General features: G+C 40.4%; 1 protein-coding gene across 1 annotated transcript in view; it reads left to right on the top strand.

The window, feature by feature from the left end:
* The window catches only part of TMPRSS15 (transmembrane serine protease 15), a 90,162-nt gene that overhangs the window by 48,113 nt on the left and 14,513 nt on the right, over positions 1 to 27,536 (top strand). The window contains exons 14-19 of the mRNA XM_050937118.1: positions 9,707 to 9,796; positions 11,204 to 11,329; positions 11,803 to 11,943; positions 13,644 to 13,754; positions 16,780 to 16,912; positions 26,960 to 27,055. Of these exons, the coding sequence (XP_050793075.1) occupies positions 9,707 to 9,796; positions 11,204 to 11,329; positions 11,803 to 11,943; positions 13,644 to 13,754; positions 16,780 to 16,912; positions 26,960 to 27,055 (697 nt within the window). The remainder of the gene's footprint in view (positions 1 to 9,706; positions 9,797 to 11,203; positions 11,330 to 11,802; positions 11,944 to 13,643; positions 13,755 to 16,779; positions 16,913 to 26,959; positions 27,056 to 27,536) is intronic.

The raw sequence follows: 27,536 nt of genomic DNA, 5'->3' as shown, positions 1-27,536 counted from the left end.
TGCCTTCCTTCCACTCCCAAATCTAGAGATGTTTTACTACCTCTCCTTCATTATCATTCTCATCTTTAGTTCTTCAGATAAAGTTTGCCAAATGGAAATGATGAAATGTCCCAATAAAGGCCATTTTCTTCTGGGCTTTTTCTACACTTAATAGAGCTTCTTGTCAGGAGATTTTTAGTTCAGTTTTGCAGACTAAAGAGGTAAATGTATTTTGATGCCTGAAGTTTGGATGCTTCTGTGAAATGAACATAATAACTTTTGAAGGGGCACCAGTCACCAATGGAGAATGACCTCCAAGTATTTCTGATGGTCTCTTATAGTTTTGACAATGTAAGTTTCACATCCTCAAAGACAGCAACTCAGTTTCTGCCTATAGTTAAAAGAAACCCCACTGACTTAAGTGGTGTTGTATGGGATGTGACTAAGAACAAAGTTTGGGCCAATGAGTGTTAGTAGAGATAAAATCTTGTAAAACAAGCAAAGATTGGATATTGTTAAGAAAGCAGAATATTGCAATATGTATTGTTTTTACAAATCCCTCATCTCCATAAGAAATTAAGGCATGAAAGTTTCTTAGTCAATTGGCATTAATCATAAATCTTAGAATTGGTGATTGATTTACAAATGTAGCTTTTTATTTTAGCCAAAATCTTTCATCGGATGTTTTTTTCTTGGTGTGCAGGATGGTGCATTCTGTTCAAGACGCTGGATCTAAAATGTTTATCCTGTGCAGATAAAATAGTATTATTAGAGAAACAGCCAGTTTCAACCAAGAGGATTATACATATAATTACTTCCAATATTCTAATTCTTTACACACATGTACACGCACACACAATTAGTATATGTCTTGTACATAGAAAAGGTTTTTTGTCAGATCATAACTCATGAGAAAAATTGTTCCATGGAAAAGACAAATGCCTAGTTTTAGCATTTAGAAAGATTATGTGAATGATCTAATAGGTATCCAATGAAGTGAAAGTAACTGACATAAGTGTTTGAGAAATTCAACTATCACCCATTGTACGCTTGTTCTGTAGTTGTGACCCTTTTATCTAATAACACTGCATATCAGGTATAGCCTCATAGCCTGATAGACTCTAGGACTGGAAGGGACCTTGAGAGGTTATCGAGTCCAGTCCCCTGCCCTCATGGCAGGACCAAATACTGTCTAGACCATCCCTGCTAGACATTTATCTAACCTACTTTTAAATATCTCCAGAGATGGAGATTCCACAACCTCCCTAGGCAATTTACTCCAGTGTTTAACTACTCTGACAGTTAGGAACTTTTACCTAATGTCCAACCTAAATCTCCCATGCTGCAGTTTAAGCCCATTAGACCCATAGACTCATAGACTCATAGACTCATAGGTCAGAAGGGACCAATATGATCATCTAGTCTGACCTCCTGCACAAGGCAGGCCACGGAACCCTACCCATCCACTTTTATAACAACTCCTAACCCAGGAGTGAGTTATTGAAATCCTCAAAATTGGTTTGAAGACCTCAAGCTGCAGAGAATCCACCAGCAAGCGACCCATGCCCCACGCTGCAGGGGAAGGCGAAAAACCTCCAGGGCCCCTGCCAATCCGCCCTGGAGGAAAATTCCTTCCCAACCCCAAATATGGCGATCAGCTAAACCCTGAGCATGTGGGCAAGACTCACCAGCCAGCACCCAAGAAGGAATTCTCTGCAGTAACTCAGTTCCCATCCCATCCAACATCTCCCCGCAGACCATTGAGCAGACTTATCTGGTGATAATCCAAGATCAATTGCCCAAATTAAACTATCCTATCATAACATCCCCTCCATATACTTATCAAGCTTAGTCTTAAAGCCAGATAGGTCTTTTGCCCCCACTACTTCCCTCGGAAGGCTGTTCCAGAACTTCACTCCCCTAATGGTTAGAAACCTTCGTCTAATTTCAAGTCTAAACTTCCTAATATCCAGTTTGTACCCATTCGTCCTCGTGCCTACATTAGTACTAAACTTAAATAATTCCTCTCCCTCCCTAACGTTAACTCCCCTGATATATTTATATAGAGCAAGCATATCCCCCCGCAGCCTTCTTTTGGCCAGGCTAAACAAGCCAAGCTCTTTTAGTCTCCTTTCATAAGGCAGGTTTTCCATTCCTCGGATCATCCTAGTAGCCCGTCTCTGGACCTGTTCCAGTTTGAATTCATCCTTCTTGAACATGGGACACCAGAACTGCACACAATATTCCAAATGGAGTCTCACCAGCGCCTTATATAACGGTACTAACACTTCCTTATCCTTGCTGGAAATACCTCGCCTGATGCATCCTAAAATCGCATTTGCTTTTTTAACAGCCATATCACATTGGCGGCTCATAGTCATCCTGCTATCAACCAATACCCCAAGGTCCTTCTCCTCCTCTGTTGCTTCCAACTGATGCGTCCCCAACGTATATCTAAAATTCTTATTATTAATCCCTAAGTGCATGACCTTGTCCTTTTCACTATTGTATTTCATCCTATTACTATTACTCCAGTTTACAAGGTGGTCCAGATCTTCCTGAATAGTATCCCTGTCCTTCTCCATGTTAGCAATACCCCCCAGCTTTGTGTCATCCGCAAACTTTATTAGCACATTCCCGCTCTTTGTGCCAAGGTCAGTAATAAAAAGGTTAAATAAGATCAGTCCCAAAACCGATCCTTGAGGGACTCCACTAGTAACCTCCTTCCAGCCTGACAGTTCACCCTTCAATACGACCCGCTGGAGTCTCCCCTTTAACCAGTTCCTTATCCACCTTACAACTTTCATATTCATCCCCATCTTTTCCAATTTAACTAACAGTTCCTCATGTGGAACCGTGTCAAATGCCTTACTGAAATCGAGGTAAATTAGTTCAACCGCATTTCCTTTATCTAAGTAATCCGTCACGTTCTCAAAGAAGGAGATCAGATTGGTTTGGCACGATCTACCTTTAGTAAATCCATGTTGCAATTCGTCCCAATTACCATTGACCTCTATGTCCTTAACTACTTTCTCCCTTAAAATTTTTTCCAAGATCTTACATACTACAGACGTCAAGCTAACAGGCCTATAATTACCGGGATCACTTTTATTCCCTTTCTTAAAAATAGGAACTACGTTAGCAATTCTCCAGTCATACGGCACAACCTCCGAGTTTATCGATTGCTTAAAAATTCTCGCTAACGGGCTCGCAATTTCACGCGCCAGTTCCTTTAATATCCTCGGATGGAGATTGTCCGGGCCCTCCGATTTTGTCCCGTTAAGCTGTTCAAGTTTGGCCTCTACCTCAGTTGTGGTAATATCCACCTCCATATCCACATTCCCGTTTATCATCCCTCCCTCATCGCTAAACTCCTCACTAGTCTTATTAAAAACTGAGGCAAAGTACTTATTTAGATATTGGGCCATGCCTAGGTTATCCTTAACCTCCATTCCATCCTCAGTGTATAGCAGCCCCACTTCTTCTTTCTTTGTTTTTTTCTTATTTATGTGGCTGTAGAACCTTTTACTATTGGTTTTGATTCCCTTTGCAAGGTCCAGTTCAATGCGGCTTTTAGCCTTCCTCACTTCATCCCTACATGTTCTGACCTCACCAAGGTAGCTTCCCTTGCTAATCTCGCCTTTCTTCCACTCCCTGTAAGCTTTCTGCTTTTTCCTAATCCCCTCTCTGAGTTGCTTGCTCATCCAGCTTGGCCTACAACTCCTGCCCATGTTTTTTTTCCCCTTTCTTGGGATGCAGGCTTCCGTCAATTTCCGCAGCTGCGACTTAAAGTAATTCCAGGCCTCCTCCGCATTTAAATCCACAAGTTCCTCCATCCAATCCACTTCCCTAACTAATTTCCTTAACTCTTTAAAATTAGCCCTCGAGAAGTCGAAAATCCTAATCCCAGATCTACATTCATTTATCCTTCCATCTAGTTTGAACTGAATCAGCTCATGATCATTCGAACCAAGGTTGTCCCCTACCACCATTTCTTCTACGAGGTCCTCACTGCTCACCAAAACCAAATCTAAAATGGCATCCCCTCTCGTAGGTACTTCAACTACTTAATGAAGAAATCCATCCGCTATCACATCCAGAAAAATCTGACCCCTATTATTCTTGCAAGCACTCGTCCTCCATTCTATATCCGGGAAGATAAAGTCTCCCATAATCACACATTTCCCCTTTGTGTTTACTTTATTAAAGACATTAAAGAGGTCTCTATCCATATCCAAATCAGATCCCGGTGGTCTATAGCACACCCCAAGCACTATCTCAGGGGAAGCTCTAGTTGCTTTTTTACCCAGTGTGATTTTTGCTTCTTGTTCTATCATTAGAGGCTAAGGTGAACAAGTTTTCTCCCTCCTCCTGATGACACCTTTTTAGATACCTAAAAACTGCTATCATGTCCCCTCTGTCTTCTCTTTTCCAAACTAAATAAACCCAATTCTTTCAGCCTTCCTTCATAGGTCATGTTTGCAGACCTTTAATCATTCTTGTTGCTCTGCTCTGGACCATCTCCAATTTCTCCACATCTTGAAATGCGGTGCCCAGAACTGGACACAATGCTCCAGTTGAGGCCTAACCAGCGCAGAGTAGAGCGGAAGAATGACTTCTCATGTCTTGTTTACAACACACCTGTTAATTCATCCCAGAATCACGTTTGCTTTTTTTGCAACAGTTATCACATTGTTGACTTATATTTAGCTTGTGGTCCACTATGACCCCTAGATCTCTTTCTGCCATACTCCTTCCTAGACATTTTCTTCCCATTCTGTATGTGTGAAACTGATTGTTCCTTCCTAAGTGGAGCACTTTGCATTTGTCTTTATTGAACTTCATCCAGTTGACCTAAGACCATTTCTCCAGTTTGTCCAGATCATTTTGAATTTTGACCCTGTCCTCCAAAGCAGTTGCAATCCCTCCCAGTTTGGTATCATCTGCAAACTTAATAAGCATACTTTCTATGCCAACATCTAAATCGTTGATGAAGATATTGAACAGAGCCGGTCCCAAAACAGACCCCTGCAGAACCCCACTTGTTATACCTTTCCAGCAGGATTGGGAGCCATTAATAACTACTCTCTGAGTATGGTTATCCAGCCAGTTATGCTCCCACCTTATAGTAGCCCCATCTAAATTGTATTTGCCTAGTTTATCGATAAGGATATCATGCGAGACCGTATCAAATGCCTTACTAAAGTCTAGATATACCACATCCACCGCTTCTCCCTTATCCACAAGACTCGTTATCCTATCAAAGAAAGCTATCAGATTGGTTTGACATGATTTGTTCTTTACAAATCCATGCTGGCTATTCCCTATCACCTTACCACCTTCCAAGTGTTTGCAGATGATTTCTTTAATTACTTGCTCCATTATCTTCCCTGGCACAGAAGTTAAACTAACTGGTCTGTAGTTTCCTGGGTTGTTTTTATTTCCCTTTTTATAGGTGGGCACTATATTTGCCCTTTTCCAGTCTTCTGGAATCTCTCCCTTCTCCCATGACTTTCCAAAGATAATAGCTAGAGGCTCAGATATCTCCTCTATTAACTCCTTGAGTATTCTAGGATTTCTAGGGCATTTCATCAGGCCCTGGTGACTTGCAGGCATCTAACTTTTCTAAGTGATTTTTAACTTGCTCTTTTTTTATTTTATCTTCTAAACCTACCCCTTTCCCATAAGCATTCACTATGTTAGACATTCCTTCAGACTTCTCAGTGAAGACCGAAACAAAGAAGTCATTAAGCATCTCTGCCATTTCCAAGTTTCCTGTTACTGTTTCTCCCTCCTCACTGAGCAGTGGGCCTACCCTGTCCTTGGTCTTCCTCTTGCTTCTAATGTATTGATAAAAAGTCTTCTTGTTTCCCTTTATTCTTGTAGTTAGTTTGACCTCATTTTGTGCCTTTGCCTTTCTAATCTTGCCCCTGTATTCCTGTGTTATTTGCCTATATTCGTCCTTTGTAATCTGACCTAGTTTCCATTTTTATATGATGCCTTTTTATTTTGTAGGTCATGCAAGATGTCGTGGTTAAGCCAAGATGGTCTTTTGCCACATTTTCTATCTTTTCTACCCATCGGAATAGCTTGCTTTTGGGCCCTTAATAGTGTCCCTTTGAAAAACTGCCAACTCTCCTCAGTTGTTTTTCCCCTCAGTCTTGATTCCAATGGGACCTTACCTATCAGCTCTCTGAGCTTACCAAAATCTGCCTTCCTGAAATCCATTGTCTCTATTTTGCTGTACTCCCTTCTACTCTTCCTTAGAATTGCAAACTCTATGATTTCATGATCACTTTCACTCAAGCTGCCTTCTACTTTCAAATTCTCAACGAGTTCCTCCCTATTTGTTAAAATCAAGTCTAGAACAGCTTCCCCCCTAGTAGCTTTTTCAGCCTTCTGAAATAAAAAGTTGTCTGCAATGCAGTCCAGGAACTTATTGGATAGTCTGTGCCCCGTGGTGTTATTTTCCCAACATATATCTGTATAGTTGAAGTCCCGCATCACCACCAAATCTTGGGCTTTGGATGATTTTGTTAGTTGTTTAGAAAAAGCCTCATCCACCTCATCCACCTGGTTAGGTGGCCTGTAGTAGATTCCTAGCACGACATCACCCTTGTTTTTACCCCTTTTATCCTAACCCAGAGACTCTCAATACTTCTATACTAAAGATCCAGTATAATAAAAGTCTTTTGTTGCTTTGTTACAGAATACATACCATCTTTTCTAAATAGCTGGACCACCATTAGTGTAAATGGTATCATCATAATTAGAATGGAAGATACTGTAAGTGCTTCTGCCAATTCCTTACCATCATTTGTCTCTAGACAGCTCATATCTTGCTAGACCAAGAATAAAAGATATCTTACTAGCCAGCTGTTTAATGTGAAATTTATCTAAAATAGTAGCTCTTAAATATTTAAAAGCAATGACCCTTTTGAAACTCTTCCTTTTAGAGTATAAATACTACGAGTGCCAACCATTTTGGCAGGCTCACTAATGCCACTGAAGTCTGGATGTATTTGCATGGAGTTCTGACTACTCACCTTAACATATTTCATTAAAATATATTTTGAAAGGCTAAGATACATGTGCAGAGCTCTCAAAACTCTATGTTAAAAAAAAACTTTATACATAACTCCTACACTTGTTCAGTATAGTCACACTATAATAATATCCTCCACGTACATAGCCATTTACATCCAAAAGTTGGAAGTGTTTTAAAAAGGTGGATAAGTATTACCATCTCCATGTTACATATGGGGAAACTGAGAAATAGAGAGGTGAAATGATTTGCTCCAGGTCACACAGTGAAGCAGAAATTGGGCTGGGACTACACCCTAAGTCTCCTGACCTGAGTCCTCTGTTCTAGCTCTGTGTCCAGGAATGAAGGAGAGTGCAGTGTCATAAAACAAATAAAAGCTCACATCAACAAATGGTGCTACATACTGTCAAAGGTGGCATGCACACTTTTGGCTCTATAGAAATAATAATAATGACACATCTTCAGTGCTCTCTTTTTTAGAGCATAATCCAATTGTAGTCTGTTAAATTATTCATCTTAAAATTAGGACAAGGCTAGTTTTATGCACTGCTAAGCAAGACAGCTAGGTCCCTCTCATGCCCTGAGGAAAGCAGCTGCATAGAAAACAGAGGAGAGAGAAAATCTCATGGCTTGAGGAAATGTTCTTTGTGGAGGGGAGGCACACACACAAATAAGTTCTGAAAGTCTATTGAAAGCATTGCTAAAGCCTTTTCTATAAGGTTAGATTAGAAAATTTGTACTATTAAGTGCACTGGGCTAAATTCTTCCCTGTGTTTCATGGGCTCACTGGGGAGGAACTCTTCCTTTCACCCACCAATGCATCGGCACAGGAGTAGGGATGGATACCCTCCTAGTGCTTTATTGAACACAATTATAATAATTCCTAATAATAATTCTAAGCTTTTCACAGGGCTTGGTTAATGCACCTGCTGCCACACTAGTCTCATAGGGCAGGATCTGCAAGTTTGGAGGTAGAGTCAGGTCCCTGATTTTTTGGGTGCATGCTCCAGTTAGTAGTTTGCAATAGAGGGGATTGCAAATGATCCTTTTGGATGAGCACTAAAGTGAGTTCCAAAGCACATTTCTCTTCTCCCTCTCATCATCATCTGGAACTATCCTACTCTCTGCTGGCAGTAGAAATCAGGAGCTCACTGCACAGCCTACATCCCTTGTTCCCATCCCTTGCATGGCCTTAACCAAGGATTGGCAGGTTTTTCCTTTTTACTAGTAATACCAGTGATTGGCAGTACAGTATGGTAAGGGATGCGCTGGAATAGCTCACTGTAATTTTATATTTCTAATAATCAGCTTGTATCCCTCAAGAATTGAATACAATAAAGCACTGTTGGACATGTCCAGACCTAGTGTAAGCATGAGTGGCTCCTTGAAAGACAATGGGAGTTGTGTCCATTTTTATCAAGACCAAAACTGGTTCCATATTTTCAGATGCAAACATTTGGGCTGAGACATTCAAAGCTGCCTACAAGATTCAGAAACTCAATTCCCTTTGGGAATTAGGTATCCAAATTCCTTATGCAACTTTGAAAATCTCAGCCCTAGAATCTTACTATGGTACTTAAATAGGAGTGCAATACAGAAGTATAGGGAATCATGCAAGATATTGTGGCAGGTTAATGTTTTAATTATGGCCAAAGTTGAATGAAAAATCATTAAATCTTTTCCCAAAATTTTTTCTTGGCATTATTTTTCATATATATTAAAAATTTGTCATATTCATATTTGTCAAGTTTTTAAATGGCAAATTATCTGGCCCACTTTGCCAGTTTAGTTCCACATGGTCTCCATTAACCATTTATTCATTGGATTAAGAAAGGAAAGTACCTTTGGTGTGTCTAAGAACATCCAGTATTTTCCCAGGCTAGCAAATCAAATACAAAGACATTTAGAAAGAGAGTACATGACAGAGATGCTGCTAACTAAAATTCCAACTTTACATTAATTTTTATGGGGGGGGTTGTTGTAATTCTTGAATAACAATCATTTAAAACATTGTACAGCCAAACAAGACAGTGTACATTTAAAACTGTCTTTTCATGTATTTGCTCTCATGTAATGCCCTTAGAAATCCTTGATCAACAAATAAGGGACAGATCATGACCATTTCCTTTGCCAAAGTTCAAGGGGAGGACTTCACCAAGAGTGGTCACACTTGCAGCACACAAGAACCACATAAACAATAGAATCTACAAAAAGGCTTTTGATTGAATCATGGTACTGTCCACCTCTGCATCAGCCAGTAGAGCTGACTGGCCCTGGACTGTAGTGCATATTGTATCTTCCTAAGGAGAGGAGCGGCTGCTGTGTTCCTTAGGAGCTCTGTTAGATATTCTGCTTTCCTGAGACTTAGTGCTCGCACTGGAGTAGATTGACTCCTCACTGCCCATGGTTCAGGATCATGTATTGCCCCATGGTTCAGGATCGTGTATTAATAGCACCATCTGGCTATGAACATTTATACTGTTACTGTAAAGTTGAAAGCAGTTCATTCTCTTTATAAAAATGTTGCTGTTCTTTCCAGGTCTATAAAGCAGAAGAAAATACCATTAAGTGACCATTAAATGTATGACCTGTAATTTTACTGACTGGAACATGGTCTTTCTGGGCAATTGGTTGCACAAACAGGCAGTAGGTGACATATTTCTGAAATGCTTTCTTTTTCAGCTGACTGCGGTGGACCATTTGAACTGTGGGAACCAAATACTACATTCAGCTCTGAAAATTTCCCGAACAATTACCCCCACCAAGCCTCCTGTAAGTCTCCCCTTCCCCAGATTTTCAGGGAGGATTAATACAATAAAAATGGAAATAGATTATAGGAACTATGTGCTGTGAGAAAGGAGAAGAAACCTTGCTGTGTAATTGGATGACTGTTAATTGAGGGTCATGTTGGCAACTTGCCAGGAGGCTGAGGTACTGTATGGTAGCTAGCTGATAAATTGTGAAGAAGAATGCACCCACTCTCAGTTTTGGTGCACACACCACAGCAATATAGGAGCTGTAGTTTTTATAGGCTGTATTTCTGTCTAAAAGCAGTAAGGGTAGCAACGGGCCACACTGGAGAACTCTATGTCAGCTTGATGTACATGACCTGCAGGCAGCATTTTAATCACACCTCCTATAAAATAATTAATTTTAAAATAATTGATGAGGAAGAACATTTATGTGTATTTTGTGAGTGATTTTGATTGGAGGTTCTCTTCTCACAGCGGTGTAAATCAGGAGTTACGCCACCAAAATTAAAGGTGTTACACCAAGGTAAAACTGGTATAAATTAGAAGAAAATCAGGCCCACAATGTTTTGATAATGTACAATATTTGCTACTGATGCCTGAAGTGAAGAAGAAAGCACTGTTGTTGCTTTTCAATTAAATTTAAATTTTATTCAGTTGTTGTAGGAGAGCTGTGTGAATTCTCTGGTGTGTTAACCAAATGAAATCAAATCTTTGGGGTGGGGGTTGTCACAATAAGGTATGGTATCCTACTTTCACTAATTCCACAAGATGCTTAATCACATGCCTGACTTAAGCATGTGCAGTAGTCACATTGAGGTCACTGGTAGTGAGGCCATGGTTAAAGTTAGTTATGGGCTTAATTACTTTGTTGAATTGGGATCTTAGTATGGGACTCAAGACATTCTGAGAATTGCATGGTGCGCAGAAAAAGATTGTCAGTTACATCCTACTTATGTTGCTGTATGTGTGTCCTGGGGCAACTCTGGTTACATGAGTTCTCAGTTTGTGGAGAAAAGAGCACATGTAATCTTTCTTTCTTTCTTTGTTTTCTGTCAAACAAATCTTTCCCTTTAATACACCCCAAGCTGCAAAGGCTTTTTTTCCATAGAAGGAGGATAATTCGAATGGCCAGACTCATGTCATATGATTCTCTTAATTAAATAATGCAGATACCAAGTTGCACAGGATTTAAGTACCATGAAAGATCATTTGGAATTAGGCCCCTAAATATCTTTAAAAATATGACCCTTAGTAACTGATGAAAATAAGATTTAGGCTTCATAATCACTTAAATGCTTTTGAAAATTTTACCCAAGATCTTTTCCCTCATGGCCTGTCAAAATACAAATACTATAGTAAATATAAAGTACATGTGTGGGGAGTGGGTTGTTTGTTTTTGTTTGTTTTAATTGGTGTTGTTTTCTAGGTGTGTGGTATTTAAATGCTGGAAAAGGGGAAAACATTCAGCTTCATTTTCTATATTTTGAGCTGGAAAATATCTATGATGTAGTTGAAATCAGAGATGGAAGAGGAGCAGATTCCTTGTTTTTAGGCAAGTACCACATCAGGCATGATTCTAGCACTCTGATCAACATGATGGAAAAGGAATTAGTCATTTCTGTTTTTACCTGTATTTTGGGATGATTCATGAGACTTGGGAGTTGATGAGAAGGCATAAGGATACATTTACTTTATGTGATCCTGTCATGACTTATGCATGTGCTTAACTTTCCACACAGGAGCACCCTCATTGTAGCTCAACGCATATGTAAGTATTGACAGGATCAAGGCTTGTGTTGCTATATTAATGTGTCAGGTTTGGAATATATACCTTCCCTGTTATAAACACCTGCAAGGATGTAGGAGGCTTGGGAAATAATTACTACCCGTATGTTGCTGTTTCTATCTCTTAATATGAACAGTAATATCTTTCATCCTATGGCATCCAAAAACATCTGACAATCCATCTAAATGAAAATCATCTAACCCACCATTGCAATGTACTCATCTTTTCCTTGAGAATAGCTGTCTATACAGGACGAAACCCTGTTCCAGATGTCTTCTCTACCACTAACCAGATGACAGTGCTCTTCATTACTGACGAATCTGGAACTCAGAAAGGATTTCTTGCAAATTTCACTACTGGTTATAACCTTGGCATGCCTGGTGAGTAAATTTCGCAATCTGTTGGATTTAAGCAGACACAATTATGCTCTAACAAAGTCAAAATTGTAGAAAAATTGATATGAAATCGGGAATGGCAAAAGCAGTATGCAGTACGTCGGCCTAACCTTTGGATTATCTGATCATGGACAGCTGTTGTCACTATAACATCATTTGAAAAAAATATTAAATTTGTCCAAATTCTGAACTGTCTAGAACTCTGTGCAGTGCCACTGAATTTAGGGCAGAATTTGACTCAGTATTTTCATGTTTATCATTTTATTTTGGGGGGGGGGGGTTTGGTTATTTTTTTTTTTAGAAAAATAAATATATGGAAAGTTACCGACACATATTAATTATGTTCATGCCTAATAATCAGAATAGTGCTTCATGAGACATTTTGGTCATCATGGGCTGATAAATTAGAGCAGATTTGTGTACACAGTAATTATGGACCAGATTTTGAAAGGTATTTAGGTGTGTAACGGTGCAACTACGAGATTTTCAGAAGTGTCTAGACACCTAACTCCCACTTTAAAAGTGTCTAGGTGCCTAACTTCCATTGAAATCAATGGGAGTTAGGTGCCTAGGCACTTTTGAAAATCCTGTGTGGTGCCTAGCTATATTTTAAGATGCCTTTAAAAATTCTGTCCTTTTTTTTTTACTGGGAATGGGCACGTAACTGCTCTTCCCAAAAGTGGTTCAAAAGATTTTGGCAGTGAGCAGCAGCTGAGCTATTTTGAAAATTTGGCCCTAATTTTGGGTGCTGAACACTTGAAAATCTGATCCAAAGAAGTTTTGGAAACCTGGCCCATTGTGTGTATAACGTGTATAATTGTTTTAATCAAAATTGTGTCAAAAGCCAGATATGTGTTTATATGACACTAAACCTGGTAGTATATCACTTATTTTACCAAAATATGAAACAACGGATTCACCTTAAACAAAGTTATAAAATTTCAGCTACCATAGCCAGAAAGGCAAAGTAAACTGAAGTAAACTTGTTTGTCCATAGAATAGGCAATTTTTTTCCATTTCCTTGCTCCCTAATTCAATCTGTAAGCAATATAATTTTTATATATATATATATATATATATATATATATATATATATATATATATATATATATATATTAACTGGAGAAAACAAACGTAGCTGTATATTCTGAAGGAATGTAACCTTCTGGTATGCAGTTGATTGAACTAGAATACACCTAGCTTGGTGCATGCACCCTTTCTTCCTATTCCTCTGCTCCTCTGCAATATTTCTCCCCACACAAGATTTTTTTAAAGTGACTCATGATTTGGGGTGCATCCAGATTTGGGTGCCCAATTTTGAGATGCCTAAAAAAGGCCTGATTTACGGAAAGTGAAGAGCACTTAGTATCCAAAATCTCTAGTCACTTTTGAAAACCGTGTGAAGTCTTAAACCCATCGAAGTCTTCGTTCCTTTCTCACCCCTCAGATGTGTATCGTATTTAACAATAGAATAGCAGCCACTGGCATATAGTTGTTTCCATTTAACTTTTTTGAATAAATTAATTTAAAAAACCCATGTGTTTCCATAACAATAAAATACCAGTGAAGAGCCCCTGCCCATTTTATCACTAGATTCACAGTTTTGTCCCTTCAGTTGGGTTGGATGATCTGCATAATTAGTCGTACTCTGTAATTATGCTTTTGTTTCCTTCATCTTTCTGCAGAACCCTGTGGACCCAATGCTTATCAGTGTGGAAGTGGGGAATGTATACCCCTTGCTAACCTTTGTGACAAACAATGGCAGTGTAAAGATGGCTCTGATGAAGCAGAGTGTGGTAAGTGTTTATGTTTTCCTCGTACCCAAAGAGCAATACATGTATATTCAATAATGATCATTTATTTTATTTTATTTTATTTTATTTTATTTTATTACTTTTTTATTAAAGGAAATAACCATTCAAGAAAGAACAAATGTAAAGAGTCAGAAACTCTGAAGATATAAATTGACATAGCTCCATTTACTTCAATGGAGCTGTGCCGATTTACACAAGCTGAAGGTCTGGCTTGAAGTCTGAGAGAGAGAGAACAAAGTGAGTCATTCTGTGACATTACATCTAAACAGGCAAATATGCCTGTGAAAGCAGGGAGTGTCCTCAACACTTCAAGGTGTAGGCTACTTAAAATGACAGGAGAATATCCTTTTTCAGTTGTGTAGTTAATTCTACCACAGTAAACTGGCAGATTTCTCTTCTAAGAAAACCAGTTTGACTGCTGGTTACTGCAAAATGCTTACTGCTTGTAAACTGCTGCTCCCATACCTGACCCACAGAGCTTGCCTAGGCTCTGTCTCATACAGGTGTTGGAGCAGCATTATGACTGCTTTTCACAGCTGCTCACGTGTGCAGGTTACCATGACAACAAGAGCAACAGCTGCTGTCATGCTACCATCAGTGAAGATAATAAAAATTAAATGTACAGTACCTAATTTAGTTTCATGTAAAATGGATATAATGGCCCCCAAATGACAATTTAAATGCAAAAACTGTTAAAATCATGTTGGGTCTGGCAAAAAATGAAATTGCTATTTCTGACAAGTTCTGTAGATCACAAATGGGAACGTTTAAGGGTAGGCTTTTAGATTCAGATACAAATTGTTGCCTTTGGCTGGTTTAAAGACAACTTGTAGGACTAAGATATGACCATAGACGTGTACTGGCAGTTCCCATTGACTTAAACTGGAACTGCGTGCATGCATCCAAAAGCAGAATTTGACTCTTTCCATTATTTCAATGTGTTCTTTTTGAGTGTGAGAATGTCGTTGTCTTTTTTTTCCCCTAATTTCCTAAAATAAACTGACCTGCAGCCTCCACCTACAGGAAAAGCTGTGAATATAATTATGTAGCTAAGAACAGCTGGAAAAGATTTTCAGCCATTTATATTGCAGATTTAAAAGATGGATAAAGCAGTCATTTCCTGCTCTGTTATTATGTACTTGATCCCAAAGAAATGTTTTTGGCACAGATTGCTTTAACACCTTCTATTGAGTTAGACATCTAATGCTGAGTGAGCTGTTACCAAAACAAAACAAAAAACCCCACAAGAACTAGCCTTAACCTCAGTCTAAGCCTCAAAAAGAAGTGAAAAGTCAATTAGACCCCATTTAGTCCCCAAAATTTCTCCTAATTTTGCTGAAACCCATTTCAAGATCTCATCAGCTGTTGCAATCAAGCTAAACTAGCTGCCCTCTTCAAATACTCTAGTTCCTGGGGCTTCTCATGGGTCACAGAAAAGTCAACATATTCTAAGCCCTCTCTCACTTGGAGAAGGTTGTTAATATATTGAAGACTGAGAGTAGCAGTTGTTTGGGGTCCAGTGTCAGAACTCACTGCTTCCCTTACCAACATTACCAAAATAAGAGAATCTATTAAGAATCATATGTGAATCAGGGATTACAGGGGCTTGTTGGAGATGGGGGAAAGGGAATTGTAGTTCATGGAAAGATAAAGAATTTCAAGGGGATATTCAAGGAGATGAGAGAAATGGAGTCAAAAGGAAGGCAGAAAGATCTGATTGATACAGAAGAGAGGGAAAGGGAGCTCTCCCAGTGCAGATCCCTCTAATGTTTTCTGGGCTTATCCAAGCGTTCCTGATGTTTTAAGTTTGCCAGTCACTAGTCACTATACATCATCTCTACCTTGTAATGATATATTTCACCAATATGAATACCAGAAGGATCATACTTATACTAATTGCATATTGAAGAGGACATTCGCAAAGCTCTGCTGTGTGCTGTTTTAGATTCAACCAGTCAGGAATATTTAGCAGATTTTTTTTTAATGGAAAATGTGGTTTCTACATAATCAGAAATTTTCACAGGAAATTGTTGCGGGTGGGGGGGAATGTTGATTTTTCCATTGGGAAAATTTAAATGTAATGGTTCATTTCAGGTCAAGCTGACAATAATTTTTATCTGCCTGAGCTTCAGCAGTGCCTGACCATTGTCATGGTTTGGAGTCTTCATGCTATCCTTCTCCACTAGAGGCAGGGCTGCTTAATCAGATTACATCTCCTGTGAGCCTTCACCGCAGGCCATGGAGATGCTGTTTAATGTTGAAGAAAACCGAAATGAAGCATTTCAACATTTGAATATTTTTTTTACTTTTTTTGCTCTGTGAAAAAAATTGACATTTCAACTTTTAGTCCCAATTAACGATGAAAGCAAATGTTGAAATATCAGAATTTCTCACAGGATTAAAATTCCAATTTTCAGTCAGCTCTGGTTTTAACTTAATCTCCACTTGGTTTTAGTGAAAATTGGATCACTAAATCATTGTGCAATAGGTTGAAAAAGAGGATGATACTGGCCAGGAAGGGGCCTTGGATAGACTGGCTGGAGCATTTGCTGCTTCGGCACATCAACTTAATAGCTTCCATTGACAAGATTCCTGAGATCCCCTGGCTGTAAATTAAAACTCTCTCCCATGTCAGAAATGCCAGAGGCAGGAGCGCCACCAGCTTTTTTGGTGCCGTAGGTGGCGGAAGATTGCGCCCCCAAAATACCACCAATGACCAGGACGGCCGAAGATCCAGCTGCCGCGGTCGCTGCCCCACAAATGTTAGTGCCCTACGCAACACCTAGGTCGCCTAATGGGTTGTGCCAGCCCTGGCCAGAGGAAGTGGCAGTAGCATGCCTTCCTCCTGTTGGGTTGTGTCACCTCTGGGACAGAGGGTTCCTCATTTCTGCTAGACTGTGTAATTTACACTTCCCTCTGCAAGCACTAGTGAATCTGGCTTTCTGTCTGTTATATTTCCAGTATTATAAGCCTACCTGCCAATCCATATGTCTGTTTTTGTCCATAGTGCATCTGTTTAATGGTTCTCTAAGCATCAATGGATTGGTACAGTTCAGGATTGAGAATAATTGGTATATAGCATGTGCAGATTACTGGAGTGAACAGATTTCAAATGAAGTTTGTCAACTGCTAGGACTAGGGTAAGTAATGTTATTTATTGTCTTTGTCAGCATCTCATTTATACATCTATTGCATAAGAAACGTGCTTCTCTAGCTGGTTTGAACAACTTCAGGATTATACAGAAAAGGAAGCATTCACATATCTGTAGAGAGTGACATTGTTTTGAGATTTGGAAAATATATATTAAAAAGACTACCTTTTGGATTTCCAGGTTTTAGCTAGATATAAAACACTGGAAAAACTGAAATACTGCCAGAGAGGCTGTCTCCATGTTGTCAGTTTCTCACCTCTCCCAGACCAGGAAATCCAGAAATCTCATGAGAAAGCCTTTATTTTCATGAGATTTCCAGCCTGATACCCAAAGCTCTGTGGTATGGAAAACTCTCTAACTGTTATATATATAGTACTTTCTTGAAATGAACCTCCTCAGGCTTGATCAGTCCAATTTTCTTTATTGCATCTGTCAAAAAAGTTTCAGAGTAGCAGCCATGTTAGTCTGTATCCGCAAAAAGAACAGGAGTACTTGTGGCACCTTAGAGACTAACAAATTTATTTGAGCATAAGCTTTTGTGAGCTATAGCACACTTCATCAGATGAATAGAATACATACAGAGAACATGAAAAAGTGGAAGTAACCATACCAACTGTAAGAGGCTAATTAAGTAAGTTGAGCTATCCTCAGCAGAAGAAAAAAATCTTTTGTAGTGATAATCAAGATGGCCAATTTTAGACAGTTGACAAGAAGGTGTGAAGATACTTAACATGGGGAAATAGATTCAATATGTGTAATGACCCAGCGACTCCCAATCTCTATTCAAACCCAAATTAATGGTACCTAGTTTGCATATTAATTTAAGCTCAGCTTGGAGTCTGTTTTTGAAGCTTTTCTGTTGCAAAATTGCCACCTTTAAGTTTGTTACTGAGTGACCAGAGAGGTTGAAGCGTTCTCCTACTGGTTTTTGAATGTTATGATTCCTGATGTCAGATTTGTGTCCATTTATTCTTTTGGCCAAATCGGATAGTCTCTATGTAAAAGAGCAAATGGATGCAAATCTTACATCAGGAATCATAACGTTCAAAAACTAGTAGGAGAACTAGATTGAACAAAATGCTACTGCTGTCAGCTAATTAAGTCACTTATTTAGCTCAATTAGTAGAGGTCTGTGTTTTATTCTGAGACTCCTAGGCATAATTCTGAGTTCTGCTTTCAGCTCACACAGGGTCGATATATAAGTAATGCATAAAAAATAATTATGGACTTCAGTGTGTGACTCTGATTTAGTGCTTTGCAAATATTGACTAAGCCTCACAAAACATCTGTTTTACTTATTTTACAGAGGAAGAAATATAGGTTATGTGACTTGCCTACACTCACATACCAAGCCAGTAGCAGAGCTGGGAACCCAGGTCTCTACATGATTCTCAATCATCCTGCTTAACCGTTAGACACACTTCTTCTGAGAGCTCTGTCTGCTTTATGAGACAAAGACCATTTCAGTCTCTTTATTCCTTAGTATGGTAGAACAGGCAGCATAATAAGAAATGATAAGTATTGTTGGGATATACCTTTAATGCTATGGACTCATTCAAATAGAATAATAAACCTTAATAAGTTAGTGAGGAGGAGTGATGAAGATATGCCAAGTAATAGTCACCTGTGTTCTTCTCTGTAGAAACCTTAATCCATGTTCTCTGCCTTGGTAAAGTGAAATTTGAGCTACCATTGAGTGGGGGCCTCTTCCTGGCCTTCAGGTAGTGGAAGGTCCTTCCATTGTATCCTGTCCCCAACCTCTGCAGGTTCCTCTCTGATCTTCTGGAACTAAAGGATGGGCAAAATATTAGGCCCCATTATCAAAATATTGGCTCTTCATCCTCCTTACTTCCCAAGAGCTATCACAGAACCTCAATAACACCAGTGTCCATTTGTAATATATCAGTGTTCTGTGGAATAATGGCCCATCTTACTGTGATCCTTTATGGTTATTTGGATATGTAATGGTAGCTCTTTAGAACAGTGATTCTCAAAGCTGCTCTGCCACTGTTTAAAAAGTCAAAATTAGAAATTGTGGTGAAAAAGTGAAGAATTTTTCATGAAAACTTGTACTGTCACCTGACCAGCTCTAGAAATATCTAATTTTGCACTTTAAAAAAAAATGCACCCTCTGACTAGAGAAGTTTTGCAAAAAACACTGGGGTTTTTTTGCGGGGGAGGGTGAGGGCAGCCACAGAAACACAATAATCTAGTTTGTCAGTGGTTCTCAAAGCCAGTCCACTGCTTGTTCAAGGAAAGCCCCTGGTGGGCTGGGCCGGTTTGTTTATCTGCCACGTCCACAGGTTCAGCCGATCGCGGCTCCCACTGGCCGTGGTTTGCCGCTCCAGGCCAATGGGGGCTGTGGGAAGGGTGTTCAGCACATCTGTCAGCCCGCACCGCTTCCCACAGCCCCTGTTGGCCTGGAGAGGCAAACCGTGGCCAGTGGGAGCCGTGATCAGACGAACCTGAGGACATGGCAGGTAAGCAAAACGGCCCAGCCCACCAGGGGCCTTCCCTGAACAAGTGTTGGACCAGCTTTGAGAACCACTGGTTTATGTGACCTGGCTTGGGCTGTCGCTTGGCAGAAGTGAACAAGAGAAGCAGTGCTAATTTCAGCTATGTTAGAAAAACTGGGAATAAGGGACAAAGAGGGGGAATAATTTCCTACATGGAAAAAGGCAGTCAGTAGGGAAATAAAATACTTATTTGTAAATGTTGAAAGGGATATTGTAAAGAAGGAGACATATAAAAATGTAAACTCAATAGCGCAGTGGGGAGGGAAGAGAGGAGCCAGCAGCAGCTTCTCTTCTAAAGCAGGAACATCTTTTAAAAGAGTAAGCTTCAGCAATCAAGGTCCACAGGGAAACTTGGTGTCTGCCCACATCAACTTATTGCCTGAAGGAAAAAGATCAACCACCGATGAAAACAGAAAAGTCTGGCTTTCCGACAGTGGCAAAGAGGAGTAAGTCAGAGGACTGAATGTTCTTACATTCAACTCCCTTGATAGTGACCTGAGGACACTTTTTGTCTGGCATCAAACTTACAAGGGAAAAGAAGTTGAGCTCTTTCTTATCCCTGTATGTGTGACTTAATTAACTTCCTCTGTCATCCTTGCTGCTTGAGAAGTTAGAAGATGGTCTCCCTGAACTCTATTCTTACTCTTTAAAGAGACCTACTGTAGCATAGTAAACTGAACTCAGGTAAGCTCTGACCTCCCCGTCAAAGCTGTGTGTGGGTCCTGCTGTTGGGCAAATACTTCAGTAAAGTGGCCTGGGCAGATTGAATAATAAAATCAAAGAAATTGAAGATGTATAAGACCTATTAGGTCATTTTGTCCATCCTCCTGCCAGTGCCAGATTGCTCCCTTCAGTATATTTTCTATTACTTTGTCCAATCTAGTTTTATGACAAAAGGATATTCCCCCACTATTCCACAGTCTATCATAAGTCATGGCCTATGTTCTCCTTTTCTTAATTTAATCCAAGAAGAGGATCTGTTCAGAGCTGCTGCCATAAAATGGGGGCACAAACAAAATTTGGCCTATCACCTATGGCCCAGTGACTCTAAAATTACCTATGGCTTAATTCAGTCGTATGTGAGATTCCCTGTGTGGTAAGATCCTGAAGGCATTGCTTTTTTAAGCTTTCAACATTTACAGTGCAGTTTTATGTGCCATATTTTAGCCTCATTTACTCTGGGAGCAATTCCAGTGACATCACTGGTGCATCACTGAATAACCAGCACTATTTCTTGCAGCAGGCTGGTTTTCAGTGGATGTCACCCATCTAACTATTAAGTGAAATCTTAGCTTGTGAGATCTGACAAGAGTCCTAAAGCTCCTTTGTGATAAATAAGCAAACTACAAAAATCAACCTAATCAGGAGCCCTTCAGGAAAATATTCAGGGTCTTATTTTTCATCATTAGCTTAGGAAATGTGTGTTGTTTTTGCCTGAACAATCACTGCATTTGTGTACACATCAGGTATTTGCACGTACAAATCATGATGGCAATTTGCATGTACAATTACCTGATTGATGCATGCAAATATAATAACTGTATATGCCTATTAGGAATGCAGTTTCACAGCAAACTTATCTTAAAACAAACCCCATTATGTTAACATTCTTATGTTAGTTCTTCTTCGAATAGCGCCTCTGCAGATGCTCCACTTCATTGCACTTGCGCCCTGTCCCTTTGATCAGAGATTTTTGGTAGCCATGCCAATTTGTTTCACTCATGCACCTCACACATCCTCATGCCCCACATAGGCGAACAGCCCTCAGTTCCTTCTCAACCTCCTTTGGCCCAAGATGGAGTCAACTGCTAGAACAACTGTTCCTTTTTATTTTTTTTTCTTTCTTAAAAAAATCTTTTTATTCTTAGAGATAATTACATAGCTAGGAGATTTTCCCTTCTAGGGGTTAAATTTTCATTAGTTTTGCTTGAGAATGCCTAGAATTTTCCCAGGATTCAAGAAGTGCCTCTCCTGTTGTGAGGTTATTCCAATAAGTGACAGACTCTCCCAGTACCTCTTCTGTCTCATACCCCCAGCAAGTGCAAGATCTGCACTTCCTTCAAGGGGAAATCCACTCAAAACAGAGAAATTAAGTTTAAACTCCTTATGATGGAGCAAGATTTACACCCAACTTTAGATTTGGGAGAGAGCCCTCCCCCCCGTACATAGACCTCCCAGTACAGCTAGTGCCCCATCTGCATTGATATCTCAGTCACTGGAGACCAGCAGAGAGGTAAGCAGTACCATGACACCAAATACATTTATGGTGCCGAAGTCCTCATCTACATCTGCCTCTAAGCAAAAGTATGTGATGAGGAAATCTCCAAGAAGTTATCAGTCACCAGCTCACAAAAAGACTACGGAGACCTCAGGTCCTAAAAGGTGTCTGTGTCGGATCTGAGTGAGGCCAGTATAGCAAAGGCAAAAAGGAGTCAGACATCTAAGACAAACTTAGTACAGAGTTCAGGTACCCATACCCAGAGCAGCAGAGATAGGCTTGAAAAGACCAAGCCCTTCCCTGAACAACACTCATTACCAATAACCAGAAAGACTGCTCATCTGTCTATGGTACGAAGGGAATCCTATACCAAGTGCTTGGTGCCAGCTGCATTGGTACTAAAGCCATCATCCACAGGTTCCCACTTGTTCCAATCCTTGATACTGTCAGTACTGCAAGAATTCAGATCCCTAGAGACCTGATAATATCTTCTGAGCCAGAGTCTCCACTATTAATAAGTGCAGGGAATTTGGGGAGCCCTATGCGATAGGTATGTGCTATTTTCCCCATTTTAAAGGTGGGGAACTAAGGTAACTTGCCCAGGGTTACACAGAAAGTCTGTGCAAAAACTGGGCATTGTACCAGGATCTCCCAAATTCCAGTAAGGATCCTGGACCTTCCTTTCTTTAACTGTAAGCATTTAATCACAGTTTGGGAAACTTCCAATGGATTGTTTTCATCAATTTAGGTTCCAATATTAAATTCCCCAATCCAGACTTTAAGATTCAGCCTTTTACGTTAATAAATTAAATCATACAAGAAAGGAGTATGGATTAGCAAAAGTAAGAGTGGACATATTTGTAAATGCATATGGCTTTTTCCTTCATTTTAAATCATATTTATTCTCTGTTGTTTCCAACTGTGATCAGTACTTGACAGAACAATAGAAGAATCTCATCAGAACAGTTGCCTAAAACCTTTCAGGGCACACATGGCCTGCATCACCATGTGTATGTTCTCTTGCATAATGGAGATAATGATGCTGTATAACTGAAATGCTGGCTCTACTGAATGAAATAAAAGTTATTACAATAATAGCTTTCCAATAAAGGCACTTTATTTCTTTTTATCTTTACCGAAAAGGAAGAAAGAATAGAGAAGACATTTCACTGATTTTTAATGAGGTGGTATTTTATTCAACAGATTAGAATCCAGTACATGTTTTTGGAATTTACAGTTTTATGTGTTCCAACAAAATAATCTAAGAAACCTGTAGTCAACTAACTTGCTGTAATCTGATAAATCAAGAGAAACACTTGAGGATTAACTCAGAGAAGCACTTTAAACTTGCTTTCAGGAGGTGAGGGAGCTATTATCTTGAGGAGGTGTCAAAGACTAGAAGAAAATTCAGAGAAATCCAGAACAGTAATCCAGACAGCATAGCACTAGTCAAATAGAGGAGCAAGAGGGAGAAATAGTCAGTTCTAACTTGGCTGAAAAAAGAGCAAGAAATGTAGGAGAAGAAAAGCACTGAGTAGATAGTCAGAGGTCAGTGGGAGCTTTGACTTGAGTTAGAAAGGATCACAGGTTTTTGCCCTATTACAGGATCTCTTTCAACTAATCAAATTTAAAATGTATATTCAATTAAAGGATCATGATATGAGGCTCTGCCATCTCACACCTGGGGTGGCTGCAAACTCATTCTAGACCGAGAGGCCTGCACCAAAGACTGTGCTCTACCATGGCCAGAGGACCAGAGCCCCTTGTAAACTGTTACTTGCAGTCTGCCCCAGCCAGGAGGCTGTGGGCTAGAGACTGTTTGTGCTTCTCAGAGGGCAAAAGCTTCCCCCATAGACTACTGATTACTGTCTTCCTGTAGTGAGGCAAGTTGGCCTCCCTCACCACTCAAGAGTGAGAGACCACTACAATTGTTGGAGAATTCAGGCATCGTCCCACTCCTGAAACAAGGGGACAAGCCCAGAGAAGCAGCATATAAAATCCCTGCCATCTGTTGGATGATAGAACAGTGAACCTCCCAACCAGAACGGCTGAAGGTCAAGAAGCTCACCAAGTGGCTCACCAAGTGCCAACAGCAGCGGCATACAGCGCAGCTTGAGCAGCAGCAGCAATGCCTGCAACAGCTCAGGAACCAGCAACAGCAGCTGATTCAAGAGCCAGGGACCCAACGCTAGCACAAAGAATGGCAGTGCTTGCAGCAGTTGGTCGTGTTGGTACCAACACCAGCAGCTCCAGTCCTGGGGGAGCAGTGACCCCGACTATCCCCATGGTGCCTGTGAGCCTGACAAATATGGGTCCCAAAGGTGACCTGGAAGCCTTCCTCACTTTCAGCTGAGTCTGGACCAGGGAATCTTGGGCATGTAAGCAGACCCCAGGGCGAAGTGACGACTCTGTTAGACATGGATGGAATTTGGATCTCCACCCTCGTCAGCTCTAGCTGTGGACAGACTCTGGTATGTCAGGACCTTGTTAAGCCCCCAGACCCGTAGCTGGTCGTGGCTGCAGTGTATCATGGGGATATGAAGCCCTACCCTCAGGCCTGGATCACCTTGACTGTGAGAGGGGATATGAGGATTATGACAGTGGGCCTGGCACCAAGTGTAGCCTAGCCCATCATCTTAGGTCGAGAGTGGAGCAGCTTCTTGGGGGTCCTGTGCACCTTGAGCCTCGAGTCCCAACAACCCCAGGGTGTCGTTGAGGGAGAGGTCCTAGAAGGGACAGACTGGGCACACAGGAACCTCAACCCAAGCAACCAGCAATACCTCAAGTCCGACCAGCACCTTCTTGATGAAGGGAGTGATTGTGGGTCTCTCACTCATGGGAAACCCCCTGGTTTAGGCTCAGACTTTAACCGTGACTAGTGGGAGGACCTCACCCTGGGACAGGCCTATGAGCAGTTGACTCATGGTGATGGGAAGATCATGGAACACCGCCCACCCCTAGACAATGCAGTATCCCCACTTCTAGTTGACAGGCAACTGCCTCTAGTGAGTCGATCGTGACTCCTGGACCCAGGACATCCAGACCCAGCTGGTAATCCTCCATTGCCACCAATGGGCCATCTTGCAGCTTGCCCGCACCATTCCTGTGATGGGACATCTGGGGCATGAGAAGACCTTAGCCCAGATCCTGACACCAGGAGGTAAAGGATTTTTGTGGCTTCTGTCCAGAGTGTCAACTCACAGCCCTGCAAGGGGTACTGAAAGCTTCCCTTGTCCCCCTGCCGGTGATGGACTCCCCCTTCAAGAGAGTCACAATTGACCTGGTAGGACCCCTCCTGAAGAATGTCAAGGGGTTCCAATATATCCTGACCATTCTCAACTACACCACCCAGTTCCTGGAGGCGATCCCCCTCCAGAATGTCATGGTGAAAACTGTGGCTGCAGAGCTCTTTAGAACCTTTCCCCAGGTGTCTCTCCCCAAGGAAGTCCTGTCAGACTAAGGTATCAATTTCACCTCACAACTGTTCCAATAGGTCTGTGACCTGTAACGAATTAATTTATCACCCACAGACTGATGGGTTTGTAGGGCAGTTTAATCGAACCCTTACAGAGATGATGTTGAGGTTTCTGCCAGAAGATCTTTGCTACTGGAACAAGCTTATCCCTCCCCTATGACTAGCCATTAGAGAAGTTCCTCAGTCCTTGAGAAAGCTGAAGATGTCAGGGAGGTTGCACAGAGTGTAAATCAGAACAGAATTCTGACTGTATTTTTGGTATAATTCATTATTATGTTCCTGCAAATGCCTGTGAGGCCAAGTAACTGATAGGATGGAATTTTTCAAGTACATGAATTTGTCATTACACTAGAACAATATGAAACAATGATACTTTACTGTATTGAAAATTGGGTGTGTAATAAGGGTGTATTCCCTTTCCAGATTGCTTTTTAAGCAAGTTGGTTTGAACGGACTTGTAACTAGGAACAGACCCATGTTACTAAGATTTCATCGTGAATTGAATCCAGAGTTAACCTTCTCCCAAACATAGGGGGGTTAATGTTTATGGCCCAATGCTCTAGTCCACTTTTACACTAGCCTGGCTCCATTAAATTCAATAAAGTGCAACTGGCATGGAACTGATGTGATAGCGGAGAATCATACCCACTGGGTTCTGGTTCAGCTCATTAAAGAAACTGACTCAGGACACAGACGTTCAGATCAGAATTTACCATCAGTTTTGGAGGAGTTGAGTTTTGCATCCAGAGTTATAGTTCTCTCCCAACTGCATGCATAAGTACTGCAGAATTGCTTCACCACAGCCTTACATCTTGTGTAGCCATTTACCTCAATGCAAAGTACATGTAAGATTCTCTCATATTGGAATGGCAGTATATTATCCTGACATTGCAGAGATGTGATAATTACACAAAGTGTAAGTCAATGGAGAATAAATTCAAGCTTTTCTGCTCAGCTGAAATTCTCAAGCTGGCTAGGTTTTTGTATGCTATTCTATAATAAGGTTTAAAAACACTTAGGTTTTTTTAGAAAAAAAAATTCTAACCACTAAGACATACACATTAGCCTCCCAAGTAACTGGGTAATCATATTGTACTTGTTCTTATCCATTCCTGTCCCTCTGGGTTGTTGTCTCTTCCGTTCTTAATTTAGAGCCATTTTCACATTAAGTAATATCTTATTTCACAAATAGCTCCATCAAGTCCTTTCACTTTAAACTCTTCTGTATAGAGAATTTACCTCTATTTGTTCTGTAAAGTCCAGTGTATATAATACTGTTATTTCCCCCCAGAGTACAGAACCCTGCTACACAAGTTTCAATTGACTATTGTTGAACACTGCATAATAAAATTTAATTCTCTGTCTGTTAAAAATGGTAGTGCAATACTTTTGAGTGGTGGCATTGAAAAACAGAAATCTGATAACTCACTGTCATTAAAATCATTAATCCTGACCTTTCAATGCTATTCAGGCATCTTAAATGAAATATTTCAAGAAGTGTGTGTCAGAGTGAAGGTAGTACCTGGTTTTTGTGGGAGGGTTTTTTTTTTTTTTTTGTGTGTGTGTGTGTGTGTGTGTGTGTGTGTGTGTGTGTGTGTGTGTGTGTGTGTGTGTGTGTGTGTGTGTGTGTGTGTGTGTGTGTGTGTGTGTGTGTGTGTGTGTGTGTTTCTGTTCTTTTTCCTTTAGATTTCAAACCTCAAAAATCTTTGAATAAATACCCACTATTCTAGGAACCAGTACTACCAGACACAATCATTTTTAAACTGTTATCCAGTCAGAGAAGCACAATGAGTATCTTAAAAATGTCTCACTTTTTTTCCTCCTAGAAATATGAATACATCATCAGCGATGTTATCCACTGGAAATGGGCCATTTGTAAAAATCACCAAAGCAGCTAACCAAAGCCTAATACTTACACCAAGGTAGGCATCAATGGATCTTTCTCATATTAAGGATCAAATTGATGACAGTGGTAAATAAAAATAAATATAGTAATAAATGCCTTGTTCTACTTTACTTTAGTTGAGAACCAGTGTGGTCTAGTATATAAGGCACTGCACTGGGAGCCAGGAGACCTACATTCTATTCCACCTCTGCCACTCACTTTCTGTGTGACCTTGGGCAAGTAATTTCATGTCTCTGTTTCCCCTGCCATGTGTTGTGTATTGTAAGTTTTTGGGTCAGAGACTTTCTCTATGTGTTTGTATTTTACAATCTTGGTTAGGGCATCTGTGTGCTACTGTGATTTCAATAATAAATAGCACTGTTCTTGCATAGCATTTTGTATCCATAGATCTCAAAGTTTTTACACTAAGTATCATTACCCCATTTTACAGATGGCAAATAAGGGGTCCTGAGAAGTGAGGTGACTTGGCCAATGTCATCGCTCTGATTGATGGCAAG

Source organism: Gopherus flavomarginatus, chromosome 1, assembly GCF_025201925.1.
Source record: "Gopherus flavomarginatus isolate rGopFla2 chromosome 1, rGopFla2.mat.asm, whole genome shotgun sequence".
In the NCBI taxonomy this organism is placed as follows: Eukaryota; Metazoa; Chordata; order Testudines; family Testudinidae; genus Gopherus; species Gopherus flavomarginatus.
Note: the sequence above shows the minus strand (reverse complement) of the source record. Positions and strands in the feature narration are given on the sequence as shown.